The sequence below is a fragment of the Lynx canadensis genome, chromosome A2 (assembly GCF_007474595.2).
Source record: "Lynx canadensis isolate LIC74 chromosome A2, mLynCan4.pri.v2, whole genome shotgun sequence".
NCBI lineage: Eukaryota > Metazoa > Chordata > Mammalia > Carnivora > Felidae > Lynx > Lynx canadensis.
The window spans coordinates 5,778,915-5,795,661 of NC_044304.2; the positions used below are offsets into that span (position 1 = coordinate 5,778,915).

At 59.8% G+C, this 16,747-nt stretch overlaps 1 protein-coding gene across 5 annotated transcripts in view; it reads right to left on the reverse strand.

Moving 5' to 3' along the window:
* Positions 1–16,189, reverse strand: part of EVI5L (ecotropic viral integration site 5 like) — a 29,365-nt gene extending 13,176 nt beyond the window's left edge. For 2 of the 5 annotated variants that reach the window (XM_032591101.1, XM_030298930.1), the window contains exons 1-7: positions 16,131–16,182; positions 11,753–11,807; positions 3,834–4,017; positions 2,475–2,664; positions 1,827–2,051; positions 1,649–1,723; positions 914–1,039 (exon numbers count right to left, since the gene is read on the reverse strand). In XM_032591101.1, the coding sequence (XP_032446992.1) occupies positions 914–1,039; positions 1,649–1,723; positions 1,827–2,051; positions 2,475–2,664; positions 3,834–3,970 (753 nt within the window). In that variant the 5' untranslated portion in view covers positions 3,971–4,017; positions 11,753–11,807; positions 16,131–16,182. Of the gene's footprint in view, positions 1–913; positions 1,040–1,648; positions 1,724–1,826; positions 2,052–2,474; positions 2,665–3,833; positions 4,018–11,752; positions 11,808–16,130 lie in introns of all 5 variants that reach the window. The other 3 variants (XM_030298919.1, XM_030298939.1, XM_032591099.1) reach the window with 3 other exon arrangements.
* Between the last annotated feature and the right edge of the window lie 558 nt (positions 16,190–16,747).

Genomic DNA, 16,747 nt, shown 5'->3' on the forward strand with positions numbered 1-16,747 from the left:
GCCCAGCGACGCTCAGGGGATGCCTGTCTGCCTGGCCTGAACTTCAAGCAGCTGGCAAGTGACAGGACCCGGGGAAACTGGGGCTGGACCAGGTGTTAGGAGCCCCTGGATGTCCTTCACCAAGACGAAACAGACTCTGGGGCTGTCTCCCCACCTGCCCTGGGGCTTCCTCCGCAGCTGGGGGTTCTCTGGTGCTGTCCAGCTACTTCACCCGGGAAGGCCTTGGCCACCCAGGCCAGGGTGGGGTCACTTCTTCTCCGTGGCCCCGGGCCACCTGCTTGCCAACACGACCCGGTCCCCTCAAGCGACAGCACCTCCCTGCCATCTGCTATGCAGAGCTACACAGCCCCACCTGTGACCAGCTTCTGAAGCAGGCCGTGTGTGTGTGTGTGTGTGTGTGCGCGTGCGTGTGTGTGTGTGTGTGTGTGTGTGTACACGCACGCATACACACACGCCCAGTCTCTGTCTGCCAGCCAGGGGCGGGCCCTGCGGGGGCTGCTATTTATAAACAGAGGCGGCTGCTCTCCAGTATCAGCAAAGGCAGGCAGACAACACTTTCCCTCCTTCCGCCACACTGGGGAGCAGACAAGGAGGGGCTGCGGGTGTACCTGACAAGAGCCAACCCGACCCCTCTTGCCCTGGTGGCTCTGGGAGTCCCATGTTCTCAGGGGTGCCCACTATCAATGGTTGGCCCTTGCCCCGTTGCTTGAAGCACCCTTTGGGGCAGTACCCATCTGCCCCCCGCCCCCCGCCCCGGCCCTGTCGCAGCACAGGACCCCCTTCTGAGCTGGAACCTCTGTGTGCGATTTCCCAGCCCTGGAACTTTCAGCTAAAGAGACTGGAACGGGGCAGGTCTAGGTTAGCACCCACGGGCGTGGGGTGAGCGGGTGCAGACCACCCGGCCTCCGCTTACCTGTAGCATGGACTCGAACTGATAGATGCAGAGCCCCAGCTCGGCCATGCTGGGCTTGAAGAGCTCCCTCAGGCGGTACTCCTGCATCAGCCGCACGAAGACACAGAAGGCTTCCTCCTCGGGCATCTGGGTGGGTGGGGACAGGCAGGGTGGGAGGGGGCGCTCGCGGCTCTTCTTATGGCCCTGGGGCGTGGTGCTTCGCCTGCCTCTGTTACGTTTAGACTTACAGAACGCGGACTGCGTAGGCTGCCTGGACCCTTATAACAAACCCCTGGTAAATATCGTCATCCCGGTTTCATTGATGGGAAAACTCCTGAGGCTGAGGCCACAGGCCTCCTGGCAGGAAACAGGGAGCTGGGACTTGAAGCCCGGGGCTGGCCACCTCCAGCGCCCAAGGTGAGACACCCTCTGGTTTAGCCCCAGCTGTCTCCATTCTCCCCTCCTAGGTCTGCCGGGTTCTCTGGAGGAAACCCTTGGCCCAGCTAACACCGCACTGGCTGACCTAAGCCCTCCGCCTGAGTGCCAGCCCTGGGCGGTGACCGGGCAGCTCCCGGAGGGGACGGTGGACCAGGACAGGCAGCCAGCCCCTCCGAGCCCACCCACGGGGGGCTTGGCCTGGGGCCTGGCGGGGGTCGTAGGTGGGTGGGGAGGGAGGTCTGACCCCAGGAGGACCCTGGACGGGGGCACGCTCTGCTTTGGCCCACCTCCCGGGCTTGTGGCTGGTGCCTGGCCTACCTGCATGAGGAGCAGACCCACGATGAAGGCGCTGCCCTGGCAGTAGCCCACCTCCCTGTCCACCAGGGAGTACGCCTGCAAAGGGGACACACGCTCATTACCGCAGGGGCCCTCCGGGCCGGCCGGCCCTCACAGGCCGGGGTGTGGGCGGTGGAGACCCGCCGGCCCCGGGCCTCACCTTCATGACGTTGAAGAGGACCTCCTGGCCCAGGCTGTCCTGGCCCTTGAAGAACTCGTGCTCTGGGTAGGTGCGGGCGATGTCCCTGCGGATCAGCTTCTCACAGGGCGAGGACATCTTGAGCAGCTCCGAGTACTGGTTCTTGACGGGCATGTCCGTGGCACTGCACAGGAGTTGCCACACGATGGCCCGGAAGTGGTGGGGGATGCCCTTGCGGATCAGCTCCTGCCAATGGGGGGGGGGGGCGGGGGGGGCGGGAGGCCGGGCTGGACCCTGTCCCAGGGCGGCCTCCCCACGGCCACCCGGTCCAGCCCTGAGACGGGGCTGGCCTGTGGCTCGGTTGCGGCCCGGAGCTGGCCGAGCCCCCGTGCTGCGGACAGAAGCCATGCTGCTTAATGCGCGGTCCCCAGTCCGTCACGGAACAGAGCGGGCGGGAAACAAACGGGTACCTGAGACACCGGCGTGACAGCCACTAGCTTGGCCGGCCCCACCCTGCACCGCGGCCCTGGCCCTCCCGTGTCCCGGCAAGGCTCATCTCCACTTCCGCTCTCTGCCCGCGGGGGCCCCAGACGGCCCCGGGACCCCGGTGCTGCCCTCCGGCGGCCCAGTGACCCGGCCGGCCCCGCCCAGCCCCACAGGCCCCGCCACCTTGAGCAGCTTCTCCTTCCTGCGCCTCCACTCCTCCCACTCGTTGGCGATCCGGCCCCACAGGATCCACGTGTCCTCCTCCAGGTGGCTCAGGTTGGAGGAGGCCGAGGAGCTGGACACCAGCGAGGAGCCGCTGTTCCGCCGGGAGCCGTTCATGGAGCGCATCGACTTGGAGTCGGCTTCCAGGAGCCTGGGCAGAGAGGGGCTGGTGGGGGCGGGGCCCCGGCTGCGGCCAACTCCTGCCCCCGCCCCTGGGCTCTAGTGACTCTCTGGGGACAGGGCACCCCCGGGGGAGCCCGGCCCCTCCTCTCAGGAGTCCCAGACTGGGTCTAAGTCGTTCTCGCTGAGGGGCCTTAGCTGGTGCTCTACCCTCTCTGAGCCGTGGTCCTCATTCCCGGGCCCCCAGAGAGGCTAACATCTTTGTGTCCCGTTGGTGTCCAGCACGGGGCTGAGAAGCCCGTGCATTGGCGGACTCAGTCGCGTACCAGCACCGCAGGGCAGGGTTGGTTAAGATCTACGCTCTACGCACAGGTGCAGGGAGGGCGAGCCACTCAGCCAGCTGGCAAGCAGCTGTGTGGCCGTGTGTTTCTGCCGCTCTGCCATCTGGGGCCTCGCTGACCCCGGGGGGGACCACCCTCCGGCAGCCCAGCAGATTCCTAGAGATGGGTAAGGACTTGCCTGCCAAGCGCCGTTTTCCTATGCAGACCAACCAATCTAGAACCCCCAAACCAACCCCTTCCCCTGCTCTGATCACCCCAGGGCCAGGTGCCAGGCCAACTAGGCTTGGCCCTGCACCCCCGAGCCCGCTGAGATTACTCGAGCTAGCCAGTCGGCCTCGCTGTTCCTTCCTACAGGAACCACAACGAAGGCTCTTGCTCACGTCCTGCCTCATCCCTCTGCCCCCTGACCGACCCTGGTGCTTTCCTGGTTAGCCCCACATGGTGTGCCGGGCCCCCTCCTCTTAGAGGCGGTGACTCACAAACTCTCTGTCCGTTGGCCTCGTTGTATCCGAATAATAATACCGCCTACATTTTGAAACCAGGGGAAGGGCCAGAGGAGAAAGGTGGGAAGGCCTGGCTCCAGAGTCAGAGGATTTGTTCTTCCCTCCAACAGAGGCTCAGCCAGCGAAGGCCAGGTTCACTGGCCCTCTTGAAACCTTGGTCTCATCGGAATGGGGAAACCGATCATCCGGGGTTGGAGGACGGCAGAAGACGTCCCTTGTCAAGCCTCTGGTGGGCGCTGTTACTTTGCCGAGGGCCGGGCCCAGCTCTTAGTGTGAGGGGGGGCCCCCAGGAACTTCTGTGTGGGGCCCAGGCTGCACCCCTGAGGCCACTCCCCGCCCCCCAGGCCCCAACTCACCGGTTCTGCTCTTCAAGCTTGGCCAACAGCTCCAGCTCATCGGGGCTGAGGTTCTCGGAGTCAGAGGTGGGGGAGCAGGTGGGGGCCGACAGGGCCTCCTGGGATGAGGAGTCGGGGCTCAGAGTGGGGCTCGCCATGGTGGGCAGGCTCGTCTGCTGCGAGCAGGGCCAGGTCACAGCTCTGTCTGGGGGCCGGAGACATGTATGGTCAGCACTGGGTGGGGGCGCCTACCCTGTCTGGCTGGCTCTGGGCCGGCTGAGCCTGCTGCTCGCCTGTGGACATTTCCTCACCTCGGGCTGCCCATCTCTGGTCTGTCCGCTCGGTGCACCCCCCATCCCCACGTACTCCAGCCCAGCGGACGGCCATGCTGGCTCCTTCTATGCCAGACACCAGCTACCATGATCCCTGCCTGGGTCCAGATGCATGGACGGAGACAGAAGGACTGCAGCCAGGGCCCGAGCTGCCCTGCTGTCCCGGGGCATAAAGGCCAGGTCTCAACTTGACATCCCTGAGTCCTCAGCAGGACCAGGGGCAAAGGCTCCCTGTCACTCAGGCCTTGGGGGCACAGAAGCCCCTGCTCCAGTGGCCCTTCCTGACGGCCTTGGTCCCTGTCTCTGGCTAGATCCTGTCCTGGGAGCCCTGCCTCAGCATTCGACCTTCCCCGTCTCATCAACCAAAGTGGGTGGCTGGCACAGCCCGAAACAATTATTCTCTACCATTGATTGGCTGGTGTTGCCAACGGCCGGAAGAGTCGACTCCCCTTGGGCTGGGAAGCCGGGGATGGACGCGTCAAAGTGCTGGGAATGTGTGGCCCGGTGGATGCAGAGCGAGAGCCACAGGCTCTCGTCAGTACCCCGATCTTGGCCGGGCGGGTGCCAGGCCCATTTGTCTGATTTTTCTTGGGGAGGATCTGGCCCCGCCCTCCTGGCGGCTTCCGGAACACTAGCCTCTTGCTTTCTGCTGGCTTCAGGAGAGGCAGCTCAGCACCGTGCCGAAAGCAAGGGCTCTGGACTCAGACGAATCTGTGTCTGAACCATGGTTCCCCCTCAACTAGCTGGGTGGCCTTGGGCCAGTCCCCTGGCCTCTCTGAGTCTCCAAAGACTGAGGATCATACAGGACCTGCTCCAGAAGGTGGCGGTGAACCTGAGTGTGCCACCGCATGGAACGTGGGAGAACGGCGCCTGACACTTAATGACTGCTCTCTAGATGGTGGCCTTGATCATTCATTCCAGGGCCAGGGCCAACGTCTAGCTGGCCTCCAGGGTTCTGCTATGCCTGGTGTGGGGACTGCTGGCAGGAGCTGCCATCACCCTGGTGGGAGGTTTTAGGGGTGGGGGATGGCTAGGGGAGCGAAGGCAGGGGCTGGGGGCGGTGTTCTTTCCACTCAGTCATGTTTCGGGTAAGCCCAAGCATCAACGGTCTGAGAGGATGGGGATCTCCAGGGCCATGGAGGCGGGAAGAAAGTGCTCCTCCCTTCCCTGTCGCTTTGGACGGCTCCTTCACGCCCCCCTACTCTCCTGCATAGTCTGTGACAGGAATCCACTATTGCCCTTGGACCCCACGTGACCGGGCTCTGACAGCTCCGCCCGGAGGGGCCCTTGGCCAGGCCCCGGAGAGGGGGCATCTGGTCCCCTAGGCAGCAGAAGGACAATGACAGGACAAGAGTAGACCATTTCACACCTGCCATCAGGTCACTGGGCGCCTACTTGCAGCCTAAACTCAGACCCCAGCCGACACCTGAGGGCCCACTGGGTGGCTGGGCTTGACCCTGGCCATACACTTGATTCCAGCCTCCTTGCCCTGTGCTGCCCTGTCATGGGGTGGGAGCGAGGGGGCATCATTCTTTTTTCACCTTGTAGGGGGCCCAGAACCCTCCCTTCCCAGGTCTCTGTGGCTCCTCAGGGCCCCTGGTTCTGCCTCTGGCTCCCCAAGGCTCTCCGATTCTGTTGGGTGCCAAGGGCTCTGGCTTGGGTGGGCGGTACAAACTCTGGGTGGCGAACCCCAGCAGAACTGGAAGAGCTCTTCCTCCCACGGCCTCGCTGGCCAGCGACAACTGCCCCAGAGAACGGGCCACTCTGCACCGTCTAGCCAGGAGTTAACCTCTCCGGAGAGAGGTGGGGCCCGCTCCGGGCCTACCACCGAGTCAAAGTCTGTGACCAGCCAGGGCAGAGGCGGGCTGTGCACAGGAAGCCCTGACCTGGAAGGATCTCTCTGGGCGGGGAGGAGCTGGGAAGGCAGGCTTGGGAGGTGGGAGAGAGGTGGGGGAGGCGAGCACGGGAGCCTCCTAAGCACCGCTGGGGTGGGGGAGCAGTGGGAGCCCTGGAGCAAGAGACCACACGTGGCCAGGGTGGTGGTCTGGGCCCGCCATCTCAGGAGGCCTGGAGTGCCCTGGTGTCCACGATGCCACCCCCAAAGGACCCGAGGGACTGCTTCAACTCTGGCCTTCTGATTTCAAAACACAACCAGCCACTAGCAGGGCTTGTCCAGATATTTATCACATATTAATGTGGACTTCACACAGGAAGTAAAATTGATTCAATACACACGGCTGAAATTTGCAGTCCGAGAGGCAGAACCTTCTGATCCCTCAGGAACTTTCTCTTGACTCGTCGCCAGATTCTCTAAACACTGCCTGACGCTGGAAGCCATCCTCCCGATGCACACACACACACACACACACACACACACACACACACCATACACACTAACACACTCATGTAATTGACCCGCACACACCCACACATACTTACATACACTCACACACTACCTCACACCCCCTGCACTCACGGCGACACACACGATCTTGCACCCACACCCATGCGTACACACTCGGACACAGGGCCCACTCACACGATCTACAGTCCGTCTCACACCCACGCATTCTCACGTGTGCACACACACACACACACACATGCACGCACTTCCTGCACGGACCAGATCTTGCCACTCTTGGGACTGAGTAGGTTGGGACGGACACCGGCCCGCCACCCTCCTAGCTCTGCGGGTGGCCCTGCCTCCCCTCCAGAGAGGCCCAACTCTTCCCGGCTCACTGTCCTTCCCTGATGCTCACTGAGGGCCGTCTAAGGGCCAGGCACTGTTCTGGGCACAGGGAAACGGGGGGAAATAGGCGGATGAGGCACCGCCTCCCCTGCCTGACGGGTACAGAGACCCACAGATGGGGCGGTCCCTTCGAGGACTGAGGGGCCACCAGCCTGAGATGCACACGCGGGTCCAGTGGGTCTGACGTGCCAGCCTCTCAGCGTCCTTCACATCAAGCCCCTTTGCCTCTACCCCACCTCAGCCACTTGAATGGGGTCCTGGACCCCGCAGAGCAGGCAGTGGGCCGCCTACCCCTTTGCCTGCTGGCACTCCCACCCTCCACACGCCCACAGGGTGGCGCATGGCTTATGAGGCTGAGCCCATGGCTAAGCCAACCTAGAGGGGTGGGAAGAGACTGCCAGTGTGCTGGGGGCAGGGGGCGCGGGGGCAGAAGGGCCCAGATGCTGGGCGTTTTCTACCTCCCTCCCCCTCTCCGGGCTGTTTAGACACTGCCAGCCATGCACCCTCCTTCTTGAAGTCCTTTTCCACCCAGCTTCAGACAGGCCAGGCTCCTGGCTTCTTTCCCACCTCTCTTCCTGGGCTTCTCAGTGTCCCACACGGCACCTCTTCCCCCACGGGCCTTGCCTCGGCCCCTGTCCCTTCATGCCCCTGGTGGTCTCACTGTCGAGGCTTAAATGATCAAATAAATGCCACCAGTTGGGACACTCTCCTTTCCCCAGCTTTCTCTTTCTCCTGAGCACCAGCCAAGATTGCCAACTGGCTCCTGAATATTACCCACCAGGGTAAAAATCGCCACTGTCTGGGTCCCTGCCACTGTGGTGCCCTGCACTGAGCCTACAACATAAGAGTTGAGAAATTGAACCCACCTGCCCACCCACCCATATTTGCTGAATGCCTGCGAGGTGCTGGGCACCATATTGGGCAAATACAATGCAGTCGCGGCCCTCCCAGAGCGTACAGAGCATAGAGAATAAGAAACGACCATCCAAACTTTCTATTACAGATTGAGAGGCATGCTTGGAAGAACAGATAGCCCGGAAAACAATCTGGCAGTTCCCTCAAAAGTTAAACACGGAGTTACCCTATGACCCAGCAATTCCGCTCCTAGATATCTACCCAAAAGAATGGAAACCGCATGGCCACACGTGAACTTGCACATGACTCTTCACAGCAGTGTTATTCGCAACAGACAAAAAGTGGAAACAACCCAACGTCCGTTGATGGATGAACAGACAAACAAAATGTGGTCCATCCATACAATGGAATATTACTCAGCCATAAAAAAGGAAGGAGGCTCTGACACCTCCTACAACGTGGACAGACCCGGAAGACATTATGCTCAGTACAAGAAGTCAGACACAAATGACCACAAGTGACATGGTTCCATTTATACGAAATGTCCAGAGGAGGCATATCTATAGTGGTGGCCGGGGGCGAGGGCTTAGGGTGAATGGGGGAATGGGGGATTTCTTTTTGGATCAAGGAACTGTTCTGGAATTAGACGGTGAGGAGAATTGCACAGCGTTGTGAATATACTGAAACCCATTGAACCATTCGCTTTGAAAGGGTGACTTTTATGTTATGTGAATGATCGCTCAGAGAAAATGATGATAGGGATGGGATGGGGTGGGATGGGATGGCAGAGGGACCACAGGGCAGAAGCAGGAGGGAGGCATGCTACTCTAGAGGAGACTGGAGAGTTCTGTAGAGGCCAGACCCCCACTGGGTCCTGTGGACCAAGGCAGGAGCCCGGCTGGCCTTGCATTTTAGGAAGACCTTCCCTAAAGCCAGCCGCTCCTCCTGATGCAGAGGGGCCTCGCTGGGTCTGTGGTGCTGCCCTCCACCCACCTGCTCAGGCCAAGCCTGGCGCTAGCCCTCTGCGCTTGCCCAGACCCTTCAGCCACTGCCTACTTGGAGATGGAGACCAAATGTTTTTGCCCGGTGCGCACAGCCCTGCCGGCCTCCCTTTCTCTGTTATCCAAGCCCCACCAGGCTCAGCCCTCTGTGACCCACCTGCTTCTTTCTGCCTGTGTCTTTGCACATGCCGTTCCCTCTTGCTGGAAAGGCATTCTCCAACATTTTGAATATTTTTTTTCCTGTGAAATTGTGCCTGTCAACCTCCACCTCCAGCACGCTGGCTCACTTCTCTCCTCTCTGCAAATATCTCCTACAACCCAGCCCAAGGCACATTCTATGGCAATTACTTCTATACGTGCCTGCCTGCCCTACTGGGTCATGAACGTGCTGAGGGCAAGGGCCTAACTTCTTTTTTTTTTTTTTTTTTTTAATTTTTTTTAATGTTCGTTTTTATTTTTGAGACAGAGAGAGACAGAGCATGAACAGGGGAGGGTCACAGAGGGAGACAGAATCTGAAGCAGGCTCCAGGCTCTGAGCTGTCAGCACAGAGCCCGACATGGGGCTCGGGCTCACGTACCGTGAGATCATGACCTGAGCCGAAGTTGGACGCCCAACTGACTGAGCCACCCAGGAGCCCCGGGCCTAACTTCTTTAATTTTCTACTCCAAGATCCTAACACATCTGGAGTTTAGCAGGTGCTCGGTAAACATTTGCCAAATGAAGACAAAAATCTCTGTGCTGTTCAGCCAAGTGATCAAGGTCAACATGGACAGTGATAAGTCATACTAAGAGCTTGGGCCCGTGATGAGATGACAAGGGCATGGTCACCTCTGTGTCTTTCCTCCCAGAACACACCACTTTAACTACGAGAAAAACATGTGACAAAGCCAGACGAGGGGACATTTTAGAAAATTCCTGACCAGTCCTCAAAACTGTCAAGGTCATCAGCAGTAGGGATAAGCCTAAGAAACTGTCCCAGCCATGAGGAACCTAAGGAGATTTGACAACAAAATGTCACGTGGGATCCAGGATGGGATCCTGGAAGAGGACAAGGAAATTAGGGAACCTGAATAAAGCGTGGACTGTAGTTAATGTATCAACATCAGTCTGTTAATCATAACAAATGTGCCAGACTAACTGAAGACGTTACTAATAGGGGAAACTGGGTGTGGGGTCTACAGGAACTCTCTGTACAATCGTCTCAATTTTTTTTTTTTTAAAGTAGGCTTTGGGGAGGGGCGCCTGGGTGGCTCAGTCGGTTGAGCGTCCCAGTTTGGCTCAGGTCATGATCTTGCAGCTCATGAGTTTGAGCCCCGCGTCGGGCTCTGGGCCGACGGCTCGGAGCCTGGAGCCTGCTTTGGATTCTGTGTCTCCCTCTCTCTCTACCCCTTAACCCACTCGCATTCTGTCTCTGTCTCTCTCTCGAAAAAATAAACATTAAAAAAAATTTTTTTAAATAAATAAATAAAGTAGGCTTTGGGGGAGCCTGGGTGGTTCAGTCAGTTGAGGGTCTGACTCTTATGGTTCATGAGTTTGAGCCCCACGTGGGGCTCACCCGCTGTCAGTGCAGAGCCCGCTTTGGATCCTCTGTCCCCCTCTCTCCCTGCCCCTCCCCTGCTGGAGCGTGCTCTCTCTCTCTCTCTCTCAAAAATAATTAAACATTAAAAAGATAATAATAAAGTAGGCTCCATGCCCAATGTGGGGCTTGAACTCATGACCCCGAGGTCAAGAGTTACATGCTCTGACTGAGCCAACAAGATGCTCCACTGTCCTCAGTTCTTCTGTAACGCTGAAACTGTTCGAAACAATAAACCCTATTTGAAAGAGAATTTGAAAAAAAGATGCCATATCGGCGTGGACAGAAAAGTAAAGCACAGTTGTAACACATGCCAGGTGCCGTAGCAAGTGGGACAGGTGCCAGGGCCCCCGACGAGGCCGCGGGGGAGGCAGGACTTGTGCTTGGATTTCTGACTCCAGAACCTCTGCCTTCTTTCTGCTTCCTTTCACTTTAGGAATAATACACATAAAACCCGAGTGCCCAATTTACTGGGCACTGAGGAAAGTGCAGTCGTTGGTTTTCAGTGGGGAGAGGGGGTGAGTGTGTGTGCGCCCTCTCTCAGAGCCCGGCATTTTCAGAGGCAAGAATAAAGACCCCAAGTTTCCTTCCAGTTTGGCTCCCCACTTCCCCTCCCCCCGCCGGCTTCTGATCCTCTTCCTGGAATGGTTACGGGGGACGCAGAATCATTTCTGAATCTGATGCCTCAGGAGATGCCATGTGACCCTAGGTGTCCAGCCTGCCAGGACGGTCACTGTGGGCCCACAGACCGCCACGGTCCTGGCTGGCCCCAGCTCCTGGGGAAATGGCCTGGCGTCTGGGCCCTTTCCCTTGGCGAGGGGCGGGCAACCGATCTGTAACCTTGGATAACAAGAACAGCAGTTGGAATTCAGGGCTTACTGTCTATCCTCCTCTTTTCCCCGGTTCTCGCTGCAACTCCATGCTGCTCTAGATGTTTCCACATCCGTGTCTCTTCTTCCATGGCTCTGTGGGTGTGTGTATAACTGTTCCCAGATCTCTTGGCCTCCTGGGAGAACTTCAGAGCCAGTAGCCTGCGTTCAAATCCCTCCTACAACCCTTTCTATCTTTGAGATTCACTTTGCCTCAGTCTTGTCATCTGAAAACAGGGTTAACTGGTAAACAGTACCTGCCTCCCAGGTTTTGTTGCGAGGAACACCTGAGCTAAACCTGTCAAGCGCTTCGGACAGGAGCCGGCCCATAGTATTTGTTCCCTGCGGGATGGAAAGTTCCATGAGGGCAGGGGCTGTCTAGCCCACCCCTGGATCCCCAGAGTTCCATCACAGCATCAGGCATCCAATATTTGTGGGACGAATAAACAAACCTCCCCTCCTCAGCAGGTCCACCCCCAGTGTGGTGGCCCTCTTTAAAAGTTACACGCAGTAAAACTATCATTATCATTATTGGTAATAATAGCAGCAGCAAATACCTTCAGATTAAAATCTGAGAGGTGGACCAGTATGACCTGTGGAATCCCTTCTGACCTAAAAAAAATAAAATAAAATAAAATAAAATAAAATAAAATAAAATAAAATGTTTACTACCCTGTATCATCTCCAACTTTCCTACTGCCACCGAAACAGCTTCATTCCTGCAAACCCCTCGTTCCTCTAGGTCCCTGAGGATGACAAAGGGGAACATTTAAAGCCCTTATGAGCCTCCCAGGGACCCATGAATAAGACAAGTGGCATCTTTCAAGGCACTTGGCTCTTCAAAGCCAAGATGATAGCTTTTCTGGTGCCCGCGTCAGCTGCACAGGCTCTCTGGGCCAGGGGGCAGGGGCGAGGTGGGTGCGCCCTGCCTTTCGGGGCTCTCCAAGGCCAACAGGTCGACTTCTTTCTGGGGAAGAGATTTAGGTGCTCTTTCGTAAGTGGCTTGAGTAGGGAAGACTGTCAGATCCTGAAACGATGCAAGTATTTACCGAGCATCCAGTCGCCTGAGACTCAGCCATGAACAGAGAGGCACCCTGCCCTCGTGGGACTAGTGGTCTCCTGTGGGAGGCAGACCTCAATGAAACCATCTCACAACACATCACAGCACGCTGAGCCATGCAGGAAAAGTGCAGGCGAGCTGTGCTGTGCGGATGGGGCCTTCGAAATCTCCCTGGAAGGGATACATCGCTTCCCTGGCTCTGGTGAGTTCGTGCTCGCTCCTTTCACTGCCCCTGTTTGGCTACCGGAGCCCATGTGCTACAGACTCCCCTGGGCAAGGTGGGGCTTGCTGCCTGTCCAAGTTCTTCCAGCTACGGGTCCCTTTTCCCAGGGAGCAGCACACAGGGTGCGCCCCATGGATAGCATCTGGGACACAGGGCCTGCAGGGTGAGGCCCACCAAACAAGGCACGATTTCCTGAATGCACCACGCTGGCTCCTGCTTGGTGGGCCTCTGTCCAAGCACTCTGCCTGCCTGGCACGCCCTTCCCTGCCATGCCTGCCCGGTGAGCTCTTGTCTGGGCCTCTACGTCATCCTTGCTCCACCCTCCCTGGCGCCCCAGGGATGCGTTGGACCCTTTCTGTGCTCCCGCCGCACGCTGTGCATAATTCCATCTCATGCTTCCACACGGCAAGCAGCAGGACGTGGTGGGAAGGGCACACACTGGAATCTAGGTTCCTCCAGGTTGTTCGGAAGATTAAATGAGATAATATGTAAATGGTGCTTGGCACAGGGCCTAGCATGTGGCACGGGCCTGATCGCAGGCCACACCGCTGGTTTCAGCTCTTGCCTCCCGATGCCAGGAGGGTCTTTAGCTGCGGGGCGGGGACCACGTGTGACATTCTTTCATACCCCAGCAGCTGACTCGGTGCCTAATACTTGGTAGGGCTTCACCTAGAACAATCAGCGCCTCTATTTTGCAAGAGGAAATTGAGATCACGCTCCTCCTTGCCCCCCTGCACCTGACAAAGCACATAGACACAAAGACACAGGCCTGTATCCCAAGCGAGGGTAAAAGTGCACCGATGCTGTTCACGAGCCCTCCCTGGCAGCTTTCTCGTGTTTTCCCGAGGAGTTCGTACCCAGCCTCTTCTGAGGAGCCTTCTGACCCCACTGGATCTGCACAAGGTCCCACCCTGGGGAGGTGGAGACTGTTTCCTGTGTACCTCGTGACCTTCAGGAGTCTTCACCACCCCTCCCTTCAGCAAGCGGGCAGAGCAAACCTCTCCCTACCCGGGTCTATGCATCAGAGGTGTACGCGGGCCAGAGGCATTGCCAGCAAGCAGTCCCCCTCCTACCCTCCGTCCCCACGGGAGGCTTCTGTGTGGCCACAAATCCCACAACAGACCATCTCTCAACCCCCACCTGAGCCGGCTTCCTGAGATGCAGCTGGGCCACAGAGAGATGGCCATCATCCAGAGAGGTGCCAACGAATTACAACCAGGGGACGAGGGCGGCCAGTGATCCTGCCAGCGCCCATGGATGGATGACTGCCCTGCTGGACCCCACCGGCCCCTTCCACATGGCGCCCGGGGGGACATTCAGGACTACATCCTAACCTCGTTGGCTCCCCTGCAGTACAAAGCGAGGATCTAAGGATCTTTCCCCCCCATTTTCCAGATGGAGAAGTTGACGCCCCGAGCCAATATGGGCTCCTTCTCAGGGCCGTCCAGAGTCCACTGGTGAATATCCACAAAGAAGCCTGGGCTTGTTTCTCTGGGGCTTTCCAGGCTAATGTCGCTCAAAGGAGTCCAGACAGGCAGTGCGGGGGCTGGACTGATCTGGATTCGGCGCGGGCGGGACCCAGACTCCTCCTCACCCCTGCAGTCCTGGCCACACCATCGTGCCCGCTCTGTGATCTCCTTTCCTCATCTCTGTGCCAGGGCCAAGCCACCTGCGGCTCCTTCCAAACCGCCCACAGGGGTGACCACAAGAGCCCAGGGGCGCCCACAGGTTGGACCTGAGGGTGACAGCTGTAGGGTGGCAGGACGGGCGGAGGGAACCAACACGACCCGGGAAGACGCGTGGATGCTGGGGCCTCTAGCTTGACCAAAGCCCGGCCCTGGGACAAACCAAGCTGACTACTCACTTGTGTTCCACCCGGGCCTCTTCAGCACATTCTTCCCTTCTGAAAATATTCCTTAACAAAGAGCTGTGTGCTTCTGGCAGGCCCCAGCCCGGCCCCACCGGGTCCCAAATGCCAGGGGGGAAGGGAGCCGTTTCATTTCGGCATGACACGCGGGTGGTGGGTGAAGGAACTCACGCGGGCTATGAGGGGCTGCCCCTGGCGCGTGCATGATGGGGTCCGGAAGCTGGTCCTGCCGGTCTGGCCAGACTTCAGGAGCAGCCTGAACTCCCCCTCCCCACCAGGGGGTGGCATAAATCAGGGGGCAGGCAGTGGGGAGGGGGGGCTTCCCTTTGGGAGACTTCAGTGTAGGAGGGAGAGTGAGTGTCCTTCCCTCTGAAGAAGGGCAAAGCAGGGAGAGACGGGGTACGGGGAGAGAGGCCCGGGGCAGGTGTCCACAGGGGTGCTGGGAGATTCTGGGTCACCCTGCCACCCTTCAGGGCCCCAACGGGGACGCCGGGCAGGCTGGCTGCCTGGGGCAGGGCAAACAGCTCATGTCTCCAAGTCTGCCTGCGCTGGGAGCTTTGGGCACTACGGGAGGACCCGGGCAGGTGGCGTCTACGGAGGCGTGTGAAAGTGCTAAGGAGTCCTGCGTGTGCGAGTGTGTGGGGGGGAGGTACCAATTGTCTGCGTCTGTGTTGGAGGTCCTAAGTTTTTCTGTGTGCGTAGGGGATCCGAGCGTCTAGCTCTGTGTGTGTGTGTGTGTGTGTGTGTGTGTGTGTGTGTGCGCGCGCGTGTGCGAGAGCGCGCACGCCCGCGTACCAGGGGGCTCCTGGATGCCTGTGTGTTGGGGGGCAGGATGTCTGTCCGGACGCGTTGTGGAGGGTTCGTGGTCATCTCTCTGCGCGAGAGAACTGTTGGCTCCCAGATGTGCGTGTGTGCACGCGCACGGGCGCGTGTGGGGCTCTCAGAAAGATGTGTCTCTGGGAGGGGAGGAGGGTTCAGAATTATCTATCTGTTGGGAGGTCCTGAGCACGAGGGGAGGGTGGATGCTCAGGAAGCAGGCTCAGGGGTGTGTGTGCAGCTGCTGGAGCGCGCTGGGAGGAGCCTGAGGAGTGATTTTTCCGGGTGCCCTTGGGCATGGGGTTGCTGGGGGTGGGAGATGGGCCAGCAGGCCGAGGTCAGGCCTGTGGGTACGAATCCTGATTCACAGAGGCTAGGGGAGGGGTCCTGTGGGGTCGGAAGGGAGGGGTAGGGCTCTGAGGCTAACACCCTTGGGGCTGGGGGCAGGCCTGGGCCCTGAGATAGGATGCCAAGTGAGGGGAGGGAGGGGTGGCAAGGGGTCTGCAGATGGGAGGGGTCCTGAGGGATCCGGACAGAGGGAGGGCGGGGGTCCTGGGCCTGCAGGGAGTGGGGGGGAGGGGCGCCTGTGGGGGGCGGGTCTGCGGGGTGGGGGCTGGGGGAGCCCTGAAGGGTCCGGGAGGAGTCCCGCGCGTCTGTGGAAAGGGTGGGCGGGAGTTCGCGGCCGAGGGGGGCAGGCTCTTGGGGAGGGGGCGGGATGGGGGAGGGGGCGCCCGGAAGGGCCCGGGGAGGGGCCCCGAGGGGTCCGGAGGCACCGGAACGAGGGTGGGCGGGGGGCCGGGGCCCAAGGCCGACGGCCGGGGTCCGTGCCGGGAGTGCCGAGGGCCCCCGGCGCGGGTTCCGCGGCGAGACGGCCCGAGCCCCGGTCTTGCCGGGCCCCCCGCGGGCCGCAGCGCGGAGCCGGCGGCCTGAGAAGGCGCCCGGGAGGCCCGGCCCGCGCCGCCTGCCTACCTGCGCCGAGCGCGCCGCCATCGCCATGCCGAGCCTCACCGTCCCGGGCCGCGCCGCTGGATCCCCGCCGCGCCGCTCGCCCCGCAGCCCCGGCCCGGCCCCCTCAGCCGCCCCCCGGGACCGCGGCCGCCGCCGGTTCTGCCGCTGCCATTTCACCCGCTGACAGGAGCGGCTGCCCCGCCCCCGAGGCCCAGTCAGCCAATTCGCCGCCCCCAGGCACCCTGGCTCCGCCCACGGTCCAGGAGTGACGGGATGCCGGACCAATCCGTGGCCATTCCGTGAGGAGGGCCCTGGCTACGGCCAGAAGGTTGCCGCCTCTAAGGAGAGAAGCAAATTGAAATTAGGAAAGCTGTGAAGGACGGGCAGTTTTTCCTATCGACATGTGGAATCCTGTTGAGCAACACCTGGCGGCACCAATAACAAGGAGGGAGGGGTGTGTCTCCGAGGAAAGGCTGCAGCCTTGAAGAACCCCAGACAGAGGCAGCCAAGCGTTTGGCTCTAAGCCCCGCCCAGAGCCGGGCTTTCTGCCCAATAACGAGACGTCTTGAGACGTCCATTATTATCTGCCCCTCAAATCTCGGCCATGGCAACTGTTGGGACTCTATAAAGAAGATTGA